The sequence below is a fragment of the Hippopotamus amphibius genome, chromosome 9, assembly GCF_030028045.1.
Source record: "Hippopotamus amphibius kiboko isolate mHipAmp2 chromosome 9, mHipAmp2.hap2, whole genome shotgun sequence".
Lineage (NCBI taxonomy): Eukaryota > Metazoa > Chordata > Mammalia > Artiodactyla > Hippopotamidae > Hippopotamus > Hippopotamus amphibius.
The window spans coordinates 138,121,294-138,138,758 of NC_080194.1; the positions used below are offsets into that span (position 1 = coordinate 138,121,294).

Here is a 17,465-nt window from a genome sequence, read left to right on the forward strand (position 1 = left end):
TTTTACTTGGTGGGGGGGGGGGTTGCTAAGCAGATTATTCTGCTATCTTAGAGTTCATAGTTTAAACACTGGGGTGGACAGGTAAGGACCAAGGTCTAGTAGGGGATGGTTCTGACCCTATGAAGTTCTGAATTAAGGGCCCTGAAGACCACTAGCACATTGCTCTCCTATACATGCAGATTTTTATAATAATTCTTCATATTGAATGAGACACTCACTCTCCCAGCTGTTTCCCATTGGCATGCTCAGCGTAATATCACACATATGACATCTGATGATCAAATGGTTTCATTTGCCTCATCCCTGCTAAGAAGGGAACACACATGAAGGAACCCTGCAAGTGGCACCACTGATAACTGCGGCATTGCCTTTAGATTTTGAAGAGGAGGAAGCTGGGTGTGTCTTGGACGGATCAGTTTTGGTGAGGGGCTTGCAGAAAGAAAAAGGTAAAAGTTTTTGTTAACACCTTTATTTTTTAAATATTTACTTTATTTGGCTGTGCAGAGCCTTCGTTGCAGCATGCAGGATCTAGTTCCCTGACCAGGGACGGAACCCAGGCCCCCTGCATTGGGAACACAGAGTCTTAACCACTGGACCACCAGGGAAGTCTCTGATAACACTTTTAAGCTGAGTTGACCTCTTACCTACTCATGCAGATTTCTTAATGGAGAGCCCTTTGGGAACAAAGAGAGGGTTCAGAGGTCCAGGGTAAAACCTGCCTTGTAATTCTCATGAATTTATTAATTATTCACTCCGCTGGGGCTGTATTATTGTAGTAGTAGCTAACGTTAGTGATTTTCAAGAGCAAAACCCACAACTCAGGGAGTAAGAGTCAACCCTCGAGTTGTCGAGTTTTCATGTGTCATTTTTTGCATGCTTAGATTTCCTTCTTAGCAGTTATTCCTAAATCAGCTCATCTCGGGCATCACGGGCAATAAGCATTAAAGGGCATGTTTCAAGGAAATGTTCTCCCCATCAATCTTTATTTGTAACACAGAACACCCAGCTGAAACTTATGTCGCCTATTTTTGGTTACTAAACACCACCCAAGTTTAATTAAGTATATTACTTGTTGCCAAAATAAAAGTCAAATACAAAGTATAGGCTCACCGACAAACCAGAAAAAAAGAAAAAAGCTCTGTAATTAAGGCGGACGGGGAATTCCCTGTTGGTCCAGGGGTTAGGAGTCTGTGCTTTCACTGCCGAGAGCCTGGATTCTGGTTGGGGGAACTAAGATGCTCGCAGAGCGGCGAAAAAAAAAAAAAAAAAAAAGCCAAATAATGACAACCGGGGAGAAATATACACTTATGAAAACAAAGCGTTAATGATCAAATTAAGAAACTAAGAAGGGACTTGTTGAGGCTTGTTTACCGTCACCAAGGATAGTATGCGCGTGGGGCGGGGCTTTCAGAAGGCGGGGCTTCCGGGGGCTCCGCCCAACGACTACCAATACCTAAGCAGCCTTCCTGCTGGGTTTGTACGAACCCCTGCTGCCAGCTGGTGCTGGGGAATCCTGGGCGGTCTGATTCTGGAACAAGCCACCGTCTCTGAGCTCCCAAAAATTCACCAATAAACTGTGGGAAGTATCCTGACTCTACTGGGCAGAGAATAGGTGGGATGAAGGAGGGGAAAGACCCTCCGCCCCAGGGGTCCCGGAGGCGCTGCTCCGAGATGACCTCCACGAGGGAGTCAGGTGCGGGTAGGGACAGGCACCACGCCCCATTGTGACGCGCCCCGAGCCTCAGCAGGGATTGGCCGGCGGACGTGCGGTGGGGATAAAAGCCTGGTCGCCAGGGCCAGTACTGGACACAGAGTCTTGGCGCCCAGAGGAGGGTGCCCCCAGCTCCTGCTGCTTCTGCTGGCCCCTTCCTTCCAGCAGCCCTTTAAAGATGACTTTACCGAGGTGACCACTCAGACCCGCAGCTCTTCTTCTGAGTCTCAGGCATAGACTCTGGTCTCCCACTTCTCACCCATGTCTACCTTCTCTCCCCTTGGGGAAGCTAAAGAAAAAAGCAGAGAAACGCGGAGCTGAGCCCCTTTGGGTTTGGGAGGAAATATCAATATTCCGATGCTGATGGAGTTGTGGCAACAGGAAGACACCACCAGAATGAAGGACACCGTGAGCTCAGTGACCCTCTGGTGATGGGAAATCTCCAAAAGCTTCAGGAACTCTGGCTGACAAGGGAAAGAGAAGTGAGGATGTAAAAGTGTTGTGGGCAGTAAAATCTGTTTACAGAACACCCGAGTGCAAAAGAGAACTTCAGGAGTGAAGGATGCCAGGTATTTCTCACAGCAAGTAGTTTACAGTGTTGAAAAAGATGCAGACATTTTCCCAATTCGGAGGAGATGGGAGAGGTCAGGTGGGCAGGAGCTGGATGAACCTGGAGGAGGCTAAATTACGACAGGTGTTCACTGGCATGGGACGGCCAGCCAGAGAGGAAGATGCAGGTAGAAACTTGGAACAAATCAGAGCCCGAGTGAGCACCGGCATCGGGTTCTGGGTCTGCAGGAGGGAAAAAGCAAAGGCATGCTGAGCAGTCAGCCTCATTTAGTGCAGGTTTTTTTTGCTTGTTTGGTTTTGTGTTTTTTGTTTTTTTTCCCTGCGCTGCGCGGCTTTCGGGCGTCTCAGTTCCCAGACAAGGGATTGACCCCGCGCCCTCCGCAGTGAACGCGCGGAGCCCTAACCACTGGACGGCCAGGAAATTCCTTAGTGCGTTTTCTTCTCCATCAAAGCAGTTGAAGAACGTGTGAGTTCCCACTAATGACTTCTTTATGGGGGAGCTGTCAGCACAAAAGTGGTGCCGCCTGTGACATTAACACTTACCCGACCAGGCACACTCAGGGAGCGGTGTGTCCTTGGTGGGGTGAGATCCACACTCCTTACGCTCCGTGGCTCCCCTGTGAGCTGTGGGAGGCCCCCCTTCCACCTGTCAGGTACTGAGGGTGACAGGTTTCTGTCAATCCCTCAAGGAATCTGGGTAACGTTTCATTATACTCTTCTTGCTTTGAACAGGCTCCTCTCCGCATTGTCTTGGCAGCCCACCAGATCCAGCGACCCTGAAACTTCACATCCCTTTGCATGGGGACCTCCACAAAACATGAAAGGAGGAACGATCTCATAAAGTTTTCCCCAATATTTAATTATGAACAATTTGAAATCTATTGGATGGCTGAAAGAATTGTACAGTCGATACCTGTATCCCCCAAACATTCTATCGTTAAAATTTAAAGGTACTTAATTTATCACATATCCATCTATCCAACCCCCATCCATCAACCCATCTTATTTTTATCCACTTCAAAGAAAATTGCAGACGTCAGTAAACTGGTACATCAGTATGCCAGTGCATGTGTCTGATTAGACCCAGGTGGCCCCTTCCATCCTCGCTGCCGCCACCCTGTTCCTCACCTGTGTGGAGAAGCTGCAGGGAACTCCCAGGTGAGGCAGACCCAGAGCAGCCAACGGCAGGCAGTTCATGTTGCTGGACAGCAAGAAAAAAAGTCTTTTAATTGTATCCACAGAAATGGGATCAGAGAGCTGGGGACAGGTTGAGCTAACCTATTAGCCACTTGGCAGGGCTTGCTTTAGACCCTCATCTCTTCTCTCCCTTCTCAGGACTTCACTATTCCACTTCCAATTACAAAACTCAGTAGATTTCTCCCCCATTAAATTGAAGTGTAGTTAATTTACAATATTGTGTTAGTTGCAGGTGTACAGCAAAGTGATTCAGACATATATATAAAATACATATATGCCTAGCACCTTCCTCACCTCTGCATGTGTGGGGCCACATGTATGTCTGGGCTCCATCTGCCCTTCTCCTTGGAGCTCCATTCCTGGTTCTCCTGTGAGCTGCTGCCCATTCCTGGTGTCTGCAGTCCCAGCAGAGCTCCAGGTCTCTGGACCCACAACCCCAGCCACCCATCTTAGGGCCTCCTCCTCCACATGGGCTCCCTTCTCGAGGCTCCAGGTCCTCCCATCTGAGCATCTACGTTGTCATTCTGGGTCTCCTCATTTGTGCAGGTGAAGGTAGGGGGGCAGAACTGCGCTGAGGCTTGTTTATCATCACCATGGAAGCTGCCTGCGGAGTTGAGAAGGGGTGGGGTCAGGGACCTGGGACCAAGATGGAAGAGGAGGTCTCCCAGGATCTAAGGCAATTCCAGGTAGCTCTTCTTCTTGGCTTCCCTACTCAGGCTCAACCATGTGCCCTGGTCTCTCTCGAAATCTTCCAGCCCCGGGAGGAAGCATGGCCCTGGGGTCCAGCCTGACTCAGTATCAGGCTTTCAGTCCGGGTAACACCTGCATCTCCCGGCCTCCTATGCATATCCATCTAGGGACACTAGGAGGAGCTGCTGAGTCCTGGAAACAAGGCTGGGAATGGGGCATTCAGGGAGCTGAACTGGTGTGGGGAGATATTAGGGGTGTCCCGTGCTTTGATGTGAAGCCCTGCAAGAAAGAGACAATCCCCTTTTTAGGAGAGGAAGGTGTCTCAATGGGGACTTCTGAGCCACTGGAGAATAGTTAATGTTTAAATGAACAACAAAAAACAGCTCAAAAGCTATCGTCTGTGACAATCATTCTCTTTGTTTTCATAGACTTTGCAACTGTGTATTGTTTCATGCAATCATTTTATATTAAGTGCCATTGTGCCACATTAGACAAAAAAAAGCCATCCAGTATTGTATGTAACTGAGTGAAGGAAATGAGGGTCACAGAGGGAGATTAGAATAGAGGATGAGAAACTAGGTCTTAGGAGTGCCTACAGAGTCGATTCTGAGTTAACTAAGAATCATCAGAACTTCAGGGCATGGCTTAGAAGAGAGCCCAGGTATTACAGGTGTGGAAAGTGCAGATTTTTCTGTTAAGGAAACCTGGCAAGATGGACTCAAGCTAATGGCTATGCTAGGGTGAGGGCTGACTCTATCCTGTGCCAGAATTTCTTCAAGTTTTCCAGGAGTCTATTTTATTCTTAGGAACTTTCCTCTCCATAAGAAAGATATCAGGGCTTCCTAGGTGGCGCAATGGTTAAGAATCTGCCTGCCAATGCAGAGGTCACGGGTTTGATCCCAGCTCCAGGAAGATCCCACATGCCACGGAGCAACTAAGCCCGTGTGCCAAAAAAAAAAAAAAAAAAAAGAAAGATATCAACTGGCTGAACATTGGAACCAGCAGTTAGCTCGAAACGCCTCCATAAAGAGGCAAGAAGTTTTTACAATATTGTCAGAATATTAATGGAAGTCAAAGGAGAAAAAAAATCTTTTTTGGGGAAAAAAAATACGCAAAAGTTTCTTCAAAGGAAGTTATTCCATATAATGAAGAATGGGATGAAAATGAGTAAAGACAAGCAAAGGAGGTGAAGTTGTATTAAAAAAATAATTCAAGAAACAGGAACAGAAAATACAGAGAACAGAGCCCTGGTGCAAACCTGGGGCAGGTAGCTCAGTAAGAAAACCATAGCTACTATGTTGCAGCTCAAGTTCTTTCTAGAGAGATGATACCAGCTACAACCTGTGGCTGGTACTTGAGGCATCTTTTTAAAGCCATGTTTTAGAGCACTTTTAGGTTTACAACAGCATTGAGAGGGAAGTACAGAGGTTTTCCATATACCTCCTGCCCCCACACGGGTAGCCTCCCCCGTTATCAACATCACTCACCAGAATGGTACATTTTGTTTTTTTTATAAATTTATTTATTTTATTCGCTGCGTTGGGTCTTCATTGCTGCACACAGGCTTTCTCTAGTTGCTGTGAGTGGGGGCTACTCTTTACTGTGGTGTGCAGGCTCCTCATTGTAGTGGCTTCTCTTGTTGTGGAGCACAGGCCCCAGGCACGTGGGCTTCAATAGTTGTGGTACATGGGCTCAGTAGTTGTGGCTCATGGGCTCTAGAGCACAGGCTCAATAGTTGTGGCGCACGGGCTTAGTTGCTCTGTGGCATGTGGACTCCTCCCAGGGCAGGGCTCGAACCCGTGTCCTCTGCATTGGCAGGCAGATTCTTTACCACTGCGCCACCTAGGAAGTTCAAGGTACATTTTTCACAAAGAATGAACCTACACTGACACATCATAATCACCTAAAGTACTGCACATAGTTTAGGGAAATCCCTGGTGGTCCAGTGGTTAGGACTCTGCGCTTTCACTGCTATGGGCCTGAGTTCGATCCCTGGTCAGGTAACTAAGATCCTGCAAGCCTCGTGGCTTGGCCAAAAATTACAATAAAGTTAAAATAAAGTACATAGTTTATCTTCGATTTCATTAAGTGTATATTCTATGTGTTTGGACAAATGTAAAATGACATATACCCATCATTATAATGTCACATAGAGTAGGATTTAAAATCCTTAAAACCTTCTGTGCTCTGCTTATTCATCTCTCCCCTCCTCCACCCCTGGCAACCACTGATCTTTTTATGTCTCCATAGTTTTGCCTTTTCCAGAATGCCATATGGTTGGAGTCACAGTATATAGCCTTTTCAGACTGGCGTCTTTCACTTAGTAATATGCCTTTAAGTTTCCTCCATGTATTTTCATGACTTGATAGGTCATTTCCTTTGGGTTTTTTTTGGCCATACTGTGGGGCTTGCAGGATCTTATTTCCGCAACCAGTGATTGAACCCGGGCCCTCGGCAGTGAAAACGCAGGCCAAACTACTGGACCACCAGGGAATTCCCTCTTTCTTTTCTTTTTTTTTTTGAAGAGTAGTTGATTTACTTATTTATTTTTTTAACTTTATTTATTTATTTATTTATTTTATTGGCTGTGTTGGGTCTTTGTTGCTGCACACAGGATTTCTCTAGTTGTGGCGAGTGGGGCTACTCTTCATTGTGGTGCGCAGGCTCCTCTTTGTGGTGGCCTCTCTTGTTGTGGAGCATGGGCTCTAGGTGCATGGGCTTCAGTAGTTGTGGCACATGGGCTCAATAGTTGTGGCTCACGGGCTCTAGAGCACAGGCTCAACAGTTGCAGTGCACAGGCTTAGTTGCTTCTTGGCATGTGGTATCTTCCTGGGGCAGGGATCGAACTCCTGTCCCCTGCATTGGCAGGTGGAATCTTAACCACTTTGCCACCTAGGAAGTCCAAAGTATAGTTGATTTAGAATGTTGTCTTAGTTTCTGGTGTACAGTGAAGTGATTCAGTTATACATGTGTATATATATATACATGTATATGTGTATATATATGTATATATATATACATTTTTTCATATTCTTTTCCATTATGGTTTATTACAGGATATTGAATATAGTTCCCTGTGCTATACAGTAGGACCTTGTTTATCTATTTTTCATACAGTAGCTTGTATCTGCTAATCCCAAACTCCTAATTTTATTCCTCCCTCACCCTCTTTCTCCTTTGGTAACTGTAAGTTTGTTTTCTATGTGAGTCTGTTTTGTAAATAAATTCATTTGTGTCATATTTTATTTTATTTTATTTTATTTGTGTGTGTGTGTGTCATATTTTAGATTCCAAATGTGAGTAATATCATATGGCATTTGTCTTTCTCTTTCTGGCTTACTTCATTTAGTATAATAGTCTCTAGGTCCATCCATGTTGCTGAAAATGGCATTATTTAATCCTTTTTAATGGTTGAGTAATATTCCATTGTATATATGTACCACATCTTCTTTATCCATTCATGTTGATGGGCCCTTAGGCTGCTTCCGTGTCTTGGCTATCATAAAGTGTTGCTATGAACATTGCGGTGCATGTATTTTTTTTTTTTTTTTTTTGGCCGAATGTGCAGCATGTGAGAGCTCCCTGACCAGGATCGAACCTGTGCCCCCTGCAGTGGAAGTGTGGAGTCTTAACCACTGGACTGCAGGGAAATTTGAATGTATCTTTTTAAAAAAATATTTATTTTGGCTGCTCCTTAGTTGTGGCATGTGGACTCTTAGTTGCAACACACATGCGGGATCTATTTCCCCTACTAGGGGATTGAACCCAGTCCCCTGCATTGGGAGCATAGAGTCTTATCCACTGGACCACCAGGGAAGTCCCCGCATGTATCTTTTTAATGAGCTATCTTCTCAGCGGCAATCCTCTCCTGATCTGTTGACCTCACCATACCTGAATAATAATAAAACCTACATTTTTATTTTTTATTTTTTAAAATTACATATCTTAATTTTTTTAATGAATAATTTTTAAAAATATTTATTTATTTATTGGCTGCATTGGGTCTTCGTTGCTGTGTGCAGGCTTTCTCTAGTTGCGGTGAGCAGGGGTTTCTCTTCATTGTGGTGGCTTCTCGTTGCAGAGCAAGGGCTCTAGGCACACAGGTTTCAGTAGTTGCAGCACGTAGGCTCAGTAGTTGTGGCACCTGGGCTTAGTTGCTCCGAGACATGTGGAATCTTCCTGGACCAGGGATTGAACCCGTGTCCCCTGATTGGCAGGCGGATTCTTAACCATGCACCGCCAGGGAAGTCCCTAAAACCTACATTTAAAAAAAATAAACTTAAAATTTTTTTTAAAGGTTATATATATATTTTTTTAAGTCCCTGGGATTTGGAGGGACTATTCTCTACTTGGCAGCCCGGTTATTATTCTAGTAAATGTAAACGTAAATCCAATCATGCCACTCTCTTTCGTAAGCCCTCCATGCCAACCCATTTCCCTCAGGAAAAACTCCACTCTTCACAGAGCGTTCACAGCATTTTGTGTTCTGACCCTTGCTTGCCTCTCCATCATTTCTCATCTCAGCCATCACTTTGTATTATTTTTATTTTATTGTGATACAATATACCTACCCCTCATTAAGGAGTTCATGGCCCCCTGCTGTACATACATGGATCTACTGCTGTGCTCTCATCTGTCTACACAGCTGTCTCCTGCACAATACCAGGGATCCTAGAACACAGAAACCACGTCTGATTGACTTCTGTGTCTCTAGTGCCAAGTATATAGCAGTGTGTATTTTGTGTATGAATAAGTGACTGATAAAAAAAATGAGTTTGATAATTAACTACCCCCCCCCCCCACGACGCCCCTGTCACTTTCCTGAGAAAGCCATCACTTCACTGGTCCAATTCCTACTATCCACTCAGTTCTTAATCCTTTATTTTGACACACATTGTTTCATTTAACTCCTACAACAATGATGCCATGTAAGCATTACATCCCTGTTTTACAGAGAAGAAAACAGATTCAGGATATGGAAGCACCTTGCCCAACTCAGAATTGCTTAACCAGGAATGTTTATCGTGGCCTTCCCAGAAGAAAACAAGATGGTGGTGAGGCACCATTGTGCCTGGAAAAGAAGTGGCAGAAAGAAGAGCTGGAGCTGTGTACCCTAGGGTCTTGCTTATTTTTGTCCTTAGAGCGTAGCACCAGAGCCTGCCACATGAGATCCTCTTGAATCAAACCTATTTGGAGCCTAAGCCTGGACACCGGCCTTTCCTGGTGACTGGAGATTCCTTGCATCTCCCATCAAGCACAGCTGGGAGGAAGGGTCTTAATATGCCCCTGTCATCTTTCACAACAAATTTAAGCCGACAGAGTAAGAAAGCTAAGATGCTCTTCCCTCCTTTCCCTTTTATTTGGGGGGGGGGTCCCCTTCCCGTCTCTTTCCTCCTAGAACCGGGAGCCCAGGTTGAGCCCTGCCACTCCCACTCACACCCCTTCACCCCGCTGGGTTCCAAACTGCGGGGTCGCGGTGCTTTGCCTTTCGGTTACTTCGCCCTTCACCCCATGGTGCACTTGCAGACCCAGCCTCGTACCAGTCGCGACCTGCTTCCCGTGAGCCTCTGCTCCTGGCCCCGAGGGCGCATGCTCCCTACCCAGTAGTCCTCGCGCGGCCCGGTCGAACGGACAGCCAGGACTCCAAGATGGCGTCAGTTGGTGAGTGTCCGGACCTACTTAGGGCTAGCAGGTTGAAGGCAGGCGTCGGGGTTCGGGGTCCAGTGCCCAGAGCCGCACTAGGGGGGAGGGACCGAGTGCCGGAGCCGCCCGCCCTTCGCTCAGGACCCTCGCCGTGCCCTCTCTGGAGGCGCACCGGACCCTCTGCCCAGGGTCCCGCGCCGTCCGACCCTTCTCCGCTCGCCCCGCCGCACCTCCTGCCTGCCCAGGGCCCGCGTCACTCGGCTGCGGCGGCGAGGGAGACCGCAGCTTGGCAACGCGCCTTGGGGCTTGGGAATGCGTGTCTCGGGGCACCCTCTCTCTCCCCGCTGAGGAACAGCTGCTCTCAGCCCCGCCGCGACCCTGGCGCTTTTTTTGCACCTGAGCCCTCCGCGCAAAAGCCGAAGCTCTAATTAAGTTCCAGGAGGAGCTGATACCTAGGACAGTTCCTGACTCCACGTTAGGTTCCACGCCTGTGTGTGTGTTGGATAGGCTTAGAGAGGTGGAGTGACCTATTGAAGGTCACTACTAGTGAGTGGGCTGAGCTGGGATTCAAACCCAGGCTTCTGGGGCCTAGTGGTAAACTGAGTTTTAGTCACAAAAGTGACCTTATGAACAAAAGGCTTTTCGATGACATGCATGTTTAAATCTCTACACTCATTGGACCGTCCTCATTGATTTTTTTTTTTTTCTTTTTCTTTTTTTTTTTTTTTAATACGGAAGCCACTGTGTTTTCGCTCTGGATCCTCACAGTAGCCTTGTCAGGATCAGTGCCGGGAACGTTGATCCCTTGTTTTTAAAGATGAGGAAGATAACGGTCAGAGATGTGGTGTGGCTTGCCTGCGGTCACACAGCATGATAGTGGTGGAATTTTGAATGATCTATATGTGTCTTACCCCAGTGTCTGTATTCTTACTCTTAGCCCGGAGAAATGAATAGGGGATGGAAACAGATGAGAGTGATGGTTTTTTCCGATCTGTAAAAACGGGCCTGAGAATATTTATCCAGGGTGGTTGTGTTGTTTAAACAGGACAACATGTGGAAAGGAAGCATTGAGACTTGGTATCTTATTTAAGCAGAGGGTTGTAGTGGAGAGCACTGTGAACTAAGGGGTAAACAACTTAGTATATGTAAGGTGCTTGGCACACTGCCTGGCCCATAGTTGAGTGCCAGTCATCCAGCTTTCCCTGCGTGACCTTTGAGTAAGGTCATGTCACATCTGGCCCATTCAGCATCACCCAGGTGAAGGAATTGGAGTCCAAGTACTGATGATCTTTTAGATGATGTCTGTCGCCAAAGCATAAAGTTCGTTAGCAAATAAAGTGATGGAAACACCAGTTAACAGTGATAGATGAGACCGGGGTAGACATAGTGTGGCCAATGGGTTGGATTTCCTGTGACCTGTTTTTGTATGGCCTGTGACCTAAGAACACTTTTTATGTTTTTTAAGAAATTTGTTAAGGGACTTCCTTGGCGGTCCAGTGGTTAAGAGTCCACTGCAGGGGGTGCAGGTACGATCCCTGGTCGGGGAACTAATCCTGTATGCGGCACAGCATGGCCAATAAATAAATAAATAAATAAATAAAAATTTGTTAAAAAAAAAAAAAAAAAGACTATGTTACAGAGACCTTGTGTGGCCTGCAAAACCTAAAATTTTTCACTCTTTGGCCAACCCCAGAGGTGGATTTAGCACCCAGAAGACACTTGGCATGTCAATGTCTCTCCATATGGGTAGACAGTATGCTTCTCTAAGTCATAAAATCAAGCCAAGTAGTCACCTGCCCTCCCAAGAACCTGTGGTTCTTTCTCAGCCTTCACTGAAAATCTGTCATAACCAGGAATTATGTGTGGGGAACTCCCACCTTCAGATAGCTTGGGCAGATAGGCAGAAAGACAGATAATAATAATTCCTGTTTACATAGTACCTAGAGCTGAGTACCAAAGTGCGTACTCGTCTTACCTTATTTTACAAAGGAGGAAACTGAGGCACAGAGAGAGCAGTAACTTGCCCAAGGGCACACTGCTTCAAAGTGGCACTAAACCTAGAATACTTGATGGTAGAGTCTGCTCTGTTCATAACCGCACTCTACTCCTGTGAACCAGCCACTGCAGAGGAGTGTTGGGGGAGGGTTCCACTATGGCTGCCAAGGACTAAGGCCTTTGTCTTCCACTAAAAGAGAAACTCTTGGATAAGTGTAGATGCATCTCTGATGAACCTGATGGTCTCTTGGAGTTTTGTGATGGTGCTGTACTTGGCTCTCCTTAAGGCTGGTGTGATTTTTTTTTCCGTGCCTATAAATTTCTTTTGGTTACGGAAATGTTCTTTTCTTCATAGTACAGAGATATAAACATGAAAAAAAAATTGTTGGCTTTTTTCTCCTGGGATGTGCCAAGGCCCCGTGGCAGCCCCTGAATGTGAGAATGAGAATGCAGAATATGGGAATATGTTTTCATAGTTTGTGTGAATGTGAAAAAATAGCTTCACTGGGCCTAGCAGTGACCTAATTTTTTTTATTTTTTTGAATCACTAAGTTTCTTTTGCACATTTCCCCCAACATAGTTTTATTTTTAAAAGCATTTTCAACCTTGTAATGAATCTTTGTGTTCGTTGCCCAGCATCAACAGATGCACTCTGCCATTCTAGTTCCATCTGTCCCTTCATCATCCCCTCCCCACCACACTGCCACATTTAAAGCCAGTTGGTTTTAGAATGACATGGTCGTACTCCTTCTTGCATGCAAGACTTTGAGAGCGGAGCGAAGATATCAACCATGTTCTTACTCAAAAAGAAACATGGTATAGTAATTCTTGGACTAAAAGCCTACTAATTCAAGTGAAGAGAGAATTGGGATGTGAGATGTGTACTTGTTAAACTTTTCTCAGAGTAGCACAGGCAAGGTGACAGAATAGGGTATAGGTCATTCTCATAACATTATTTGCTGCTGTTGAGCTCAGTGTCATTGACACTGAACTCCAACAGATATTTGGAACATTCCTGAAATTCATTTGAGACTATCTCACATTTCAAAAGTATTACCAAACTAATCACAGTTTTCTGTTTGTAAAAGAACTAAAGGGTGCTATTAATCCCTGAAGCCCTATATGCTTAAAAATGTTCTAAAATTCAGTTATATGCCATTTCTTTCTCTACCCGTCCCTTTTTTTTTTCTTGAATCTTTCACATGGACCTTAATGAGATTTCATTAGTAATAATAACAGTTTACAGTTCTGAGCATGTTCCAAGTGCTTTTACAAAGATTCTCATTCAATTCTTGGAATAAGCCATTTCACAGATGAGGAAACGAGCTCAGAAGTTATATAGGAAGGAAGTGCTGGCGCTTGAGATAAGGTGGGCAGGAAAGGAGGCCTTTTAGGAGATGACCTTTAAGTTGAGAGAACCTGTGATGATCCAGGGGCACTGCAGGTACAGAAGCCCCCAGGTGAAAATAATCCTGTTGCATCTGAGAAACAGAAAGGTGGTGAGCCTGGGAGGATGAGTGGATTTGAGATGGCTGTTTTCCTGGATGGAATGCTGGCTTCTGAGCACAGGCTCTCGTCTGCACTTGGTGCTCTACCTAAAGCACTTAGCCTGCTGCCTGGCGCACAGTAGGTGCTCCATGTGTTTGGATAAGCCTAGATGGAAGGTTGGGGACAGGCCGCCTCAACCACGACCCGAAACCTATGCCTCCACCTGTCACTGACAAGCAGTCTGGTCCATCAAGGCCAAATGTCTCGTTCTCCAGACAACCTGTAGCGATTAGAAGCTGCCATTAAGCCTGACAGCCCTTGCCCTTGATAAGTGTTGGGAGATGTCAGAAGACCTTTGGGATTCCCCTCAGTGGGCTTTTGAAGCTGGTCCTTAAGGAGCTTGAGTCTTTCCTTAGATCCCAAAATGGAGAAGAAACCTTGGAGTGATTTAGTCTGGCTCATTCTGTGGTTGATCATCTTTAAAAAGAAGCAATAGCCCTTGACTCCTTGCTCTGAAGAGGACACCTGCCAAACAGCTCTTTTTTTTTCTTTTTAAAAAATATTTATTTATTTGGTCACACTGGATCTTAGTTGCGGCACACGGGATCTTTAGTTGCAGCATTCGAACTCTTAGTTGTGGCATGTGGGATCTAGTTCCCTGACAAGGGATTGAACCTGGACCTCCTGCATTGGGAGCAGAGTCTTAGCCGCTGGGCCACCAGGGAAGTCCCTGAACAGCTTTTTTTTTTTTTTTTTTTTTTAAGATTTATTATTTTTTTTATTTACTTAGTTTTGGCTGCATTGGGTCTTCATTGCTGCCCACAGGCTTTCTCTAGTTGTGACGAGCAGGGGCTACTCTTCGTTGCGGTGCGTGGGCTTCTCATTGTGGTCGCTTCTCTTGTTGTGGAGCACAGGCTCTAGGCACGGGCTTCAGTAGTTGAGGAGCGTGGGCTCAGTAGTTGTGCACAGGCTTAGTTGCTCTGCAGCAAGTGGGATCTTCCCAGACCAGGGATTGAACCCGTGTCCCCTGCATTGGTAGGCGGATTCTTAACCACTGCGCCACCAGGGAAGTCCCCCAAACAGCTTTTTAAAGTTGATCTCTCAGAAGAAGACAGGGAAAGAGGGACCATTCCCTCCTTATGAGCATCTGGGCATTCACAGGGCCAACCATTCCCTGGCCGCCTTCCTTAAGCCCAGAGAGGAATACAGTATGGCCTCAACCAGGAGCCCTTCCTGTCCCCAGATTCTCATTGGAAAGTGATCTGGGGCCCTTTGGGTTTTTAGAGTGGTTTCTACTAAGTCGTTTGACATCTGTGTTCTGAGGTAGGATGCTTGAGGTAGGAATCAGATTGGCTTCAGGAGCATGGGAGCCAGGCCTGAGGTGGAACCCTGCCTCCATGGCCCACCTGCCGTGTGCCTTTGGCCAAGATGTGCTCAGCTTCTCTGAGTCAGTCTCCCCACTCCTACTCATAAAATGAAGGTATCTGTCCTCCGCTTTCTCTCTTCCTCATAGCCCTTAGTTCTCCTTTTACAGTTATTCCCAGCAAGCTGTTATTCAAAATCCTGTTCTGCCATCATATAGACTCTAGCTTAAAATAATGTATATGGTGTGACATGTTTATCCATAGTATTACTTACGTGCAGCCTCTACTTAGTGATGTTACGGAATGCACCTTTATCAGATGGCTGAAATAAATGACACAGAAAGACGCTGTGTGTGTTATTGGGAGACCTTCTAGTGTGTGTGTTTTTGCACTTCCTTTTCAGTACCCCTGAAGGAGAAGAAGCTCCTGGAAGTCAAACTAGGGGAGCTGCCGAGCTGGATACTGATGCGGGATTTCACCCCTAAAGGCATTGCGGGAGCGTTTCAAAGAGGTCAGAACCTTGTGGGCATGTGTAAATAAAAGCGAATCTCTGGGTCGTCAGGGCAAACAGGTCTCTTTTTGCCCTGCATTAATTTGGCCAGTAAAAGCCTTGTCTCAGACCAGGATGTTACATAGAGGACAGAGCGAGATTGTTAGTCCTCGAATTTCCATGTTTGATGGGTCCTATCAAAGGCTGACTCTGAGATATTTCAGACAAGGAAACGTTTTCTGTTACTTGGAACGGGTACCACTGCCTCCGTCTGAGTTGGAAGCACAGGGGACATGAGTCTACAATGTTCATCTCCCTGCCAGGCAGAACTTTCAAGATCAGAATTTGAAATGGTCTCCCCTTCAGGTCTGTGCGTTTTAAAGTGCACAACTAGGCAGAGCGGTCCTGTGTCATCCTTTGGGAGCCTGCATGGTTGCCAGCCTCCTCAGGGGCCCCCCTCCTTCTGCATTTTTCTCTATAATTCTGGCCACCCTGTAGCTGTCTTTTGTGTCCTGTATCCTCCTGCCCCCAGGCCTTTCCTGAGCTTTGCCCTCTTCTATTAGAATGTGCTCTCAGAGGAGCGGCCTCCTCTCCTCTTTGCAGGTTACTACCGGTATTACAACAAGTACGTCAACGTGAAGAAAGGGAGTGTCGCTGGGCTTTCCATGGTGCTGGCAGCTTACGTGCTTTTCAACTACTGCCGTTCTTACAAGGAACTCAGTGAGTCTCTTCTGGGTTTCTTTGCCTTCAGTGGGCTTTCCCACGGTAGCGTGGTATTGGTTCACTGTCAGATTTAGAAGTCCATCATCATACAGACAGTTGAAGAATTGGAGGGACTTATCAGAATATAGCATATTTTAAGTGAGAAAATTGTGACAAAGAGAAAGACGGGAAAAGTTAAGAAGCTGGGGTAAAGGTAATTCTGAGGCAGCATCTTGTCAGGTACTGCAGGCTCTGCCAAAGGTTGGTGGGAAACTTGGCTTTATCTTCCTAGCAACCAGTGTGAAGGGGGAAATAAGGTTGACTGCTAAGTCCAGTGTCTGTGTAGTGCTCTGGAAAAGCGTGGCCGTTCCTGGTTCTGACACCTGAGAGGAGTTTGTCTGGTGGCCGCTGAGTGGGCTTCATCGCTGTTTCTGCCAGTGTCCAGCCCCCTGCCAGTCTGTGGCATCCAGAGCAGTGCTGGCCCTAAGGGTGGGTGCTTGGGTGCTGTTTTTCTGAGTGAGTTTTCCTTCAGGGAAGGAAGAGGCTGGCCAGGTGTCAGAGTAGCTCCTGGTTCCACCAGCAGGTTCTGGGTCATCTCCTGAAAGGAATTCCACACCCGTGAAGAAACTTACCATCTTGCCTTTCTAACTTCAGAACACGAGCGGCTACGGAAGTACCACTGACGGGGGCACACTCTGCATTCTGGACCATGACCTTTGCCTGGCACCCCTGGACCCTCTTATATCCTAATGGAGAATTAACACCCAATAAAAGATGACTGGTATGTGGACTGCTTCACTGGTTCAGCCATTTCCCTGCCCTGTAGGAGCTCCCGTTACACAAGGTGGGTGGGGTGGTTCACAGACAGCGCAGGGCTTTGAACCGTGGAGCTTCAGGATATTGTCCTAGAGTGCTGGGGGGGTCCCTTGGAACCTCCCCTCAAGAGTGCTGAGGTGTTTTCCTGCTCTGTGCCTCACTTTTGGCCTTTTGTCAGCTGACACTTTCACAACATAAAGCAGAAGCCCTCAATGCCCTCCCCTCCCTCTCTGCACCATCCCGGGGTATTGGGATATCAGGGAATTGGGAAGTTTGGGCCCTCCTGGTCCTGGTAAGCAAGCTTCACTTGCAGTAAGCTCAGGGAGTGGCGGGGGCGGGAAGGGAAAGCACAGGCCCTGATAGGAGCTCACAGCTGCTCTGCACCTGGCACCCTCTTTCTGACCTGTCACCAAGGCCTTCAGTAAAGTGATATTAAGGTCAGAAGCAGTCTCTTATTATGGGGTGTGTGGTTGAGCATATATACTGCATGGAGTGTAGGGTGAGATGCCATGGGTAACTGTCTTCTGCAAGATCTGAATTTGAAGGAGCAAGTAGTTAACTTCTGAAATAAAGGACACCTGCCAGGTGGCTGTCCCAAAGGCCAGGGCTTGCAGATTTGAGGAGCTGTTGGTACTAAGGCCTTTTCCCCCCTGGCAGTATCACTTCCCGTTGTGAGGTTCACAGTCACTAAAAGGGGAAAAGTGAGCACCAGTGTCAAAGCTTCATGCCAGGCAGCTAATGCAGCCAGTAGCAAGAACCCTTTCCTCGGCATGGAGTCCCTGAGGTAGTGAGACACAGC

General features: G+C 46.6%; 1 protein-coding gene across 1 annotated transcript; it reads left to right on the forward strand.

The window, feature by feature from the left end:
• Positions 1-9,720: 9,720 nt before the first annotated feature.
• On the forward strand, positions 9,721-16,640 carry ATP5MF (ATP synthase membrane subunit f). Its single transcript, XM_057747497.1, has 4 exons — positions 9,721-9,829; positions 15,062-15,169; positions 15,752-15,868; positions 16,505-16,640. Exons 1-4 carry the CDS (start codon positions 9,817-9,819, stop codon positions 16,531-16,533), a joined length of 267 nt encoding a protein of 88 aa, XP_057603480.1. The 5' UTR covers positions 9,721-9,816; the 3' UTR covers positions 16,534-16,640.
• The last annotated feature ends 825 nt before the right edge of the window (positions 16,641-17,465 follow it).

Bases quoted from the DNA above. Each gene is read 5' to 3' on its own strand.
- ATP5MF (XM_057747497.1), top strand. The intron at 15,170-15,751 runs GTCAGAACCTTG...TCCTCTTTGCAG, and splicing joins TGCGGGAGCGTTTCAAAGAG to GTTACTACCGGTATTACAAC. The intron at 15,869-16,504 runs GTGAGTCTCTTC...TTCTAACTTCAG, and splicing joins CCGTTCTTACAAGGAACTCA to AACACGAGCGGCTACGGAAG.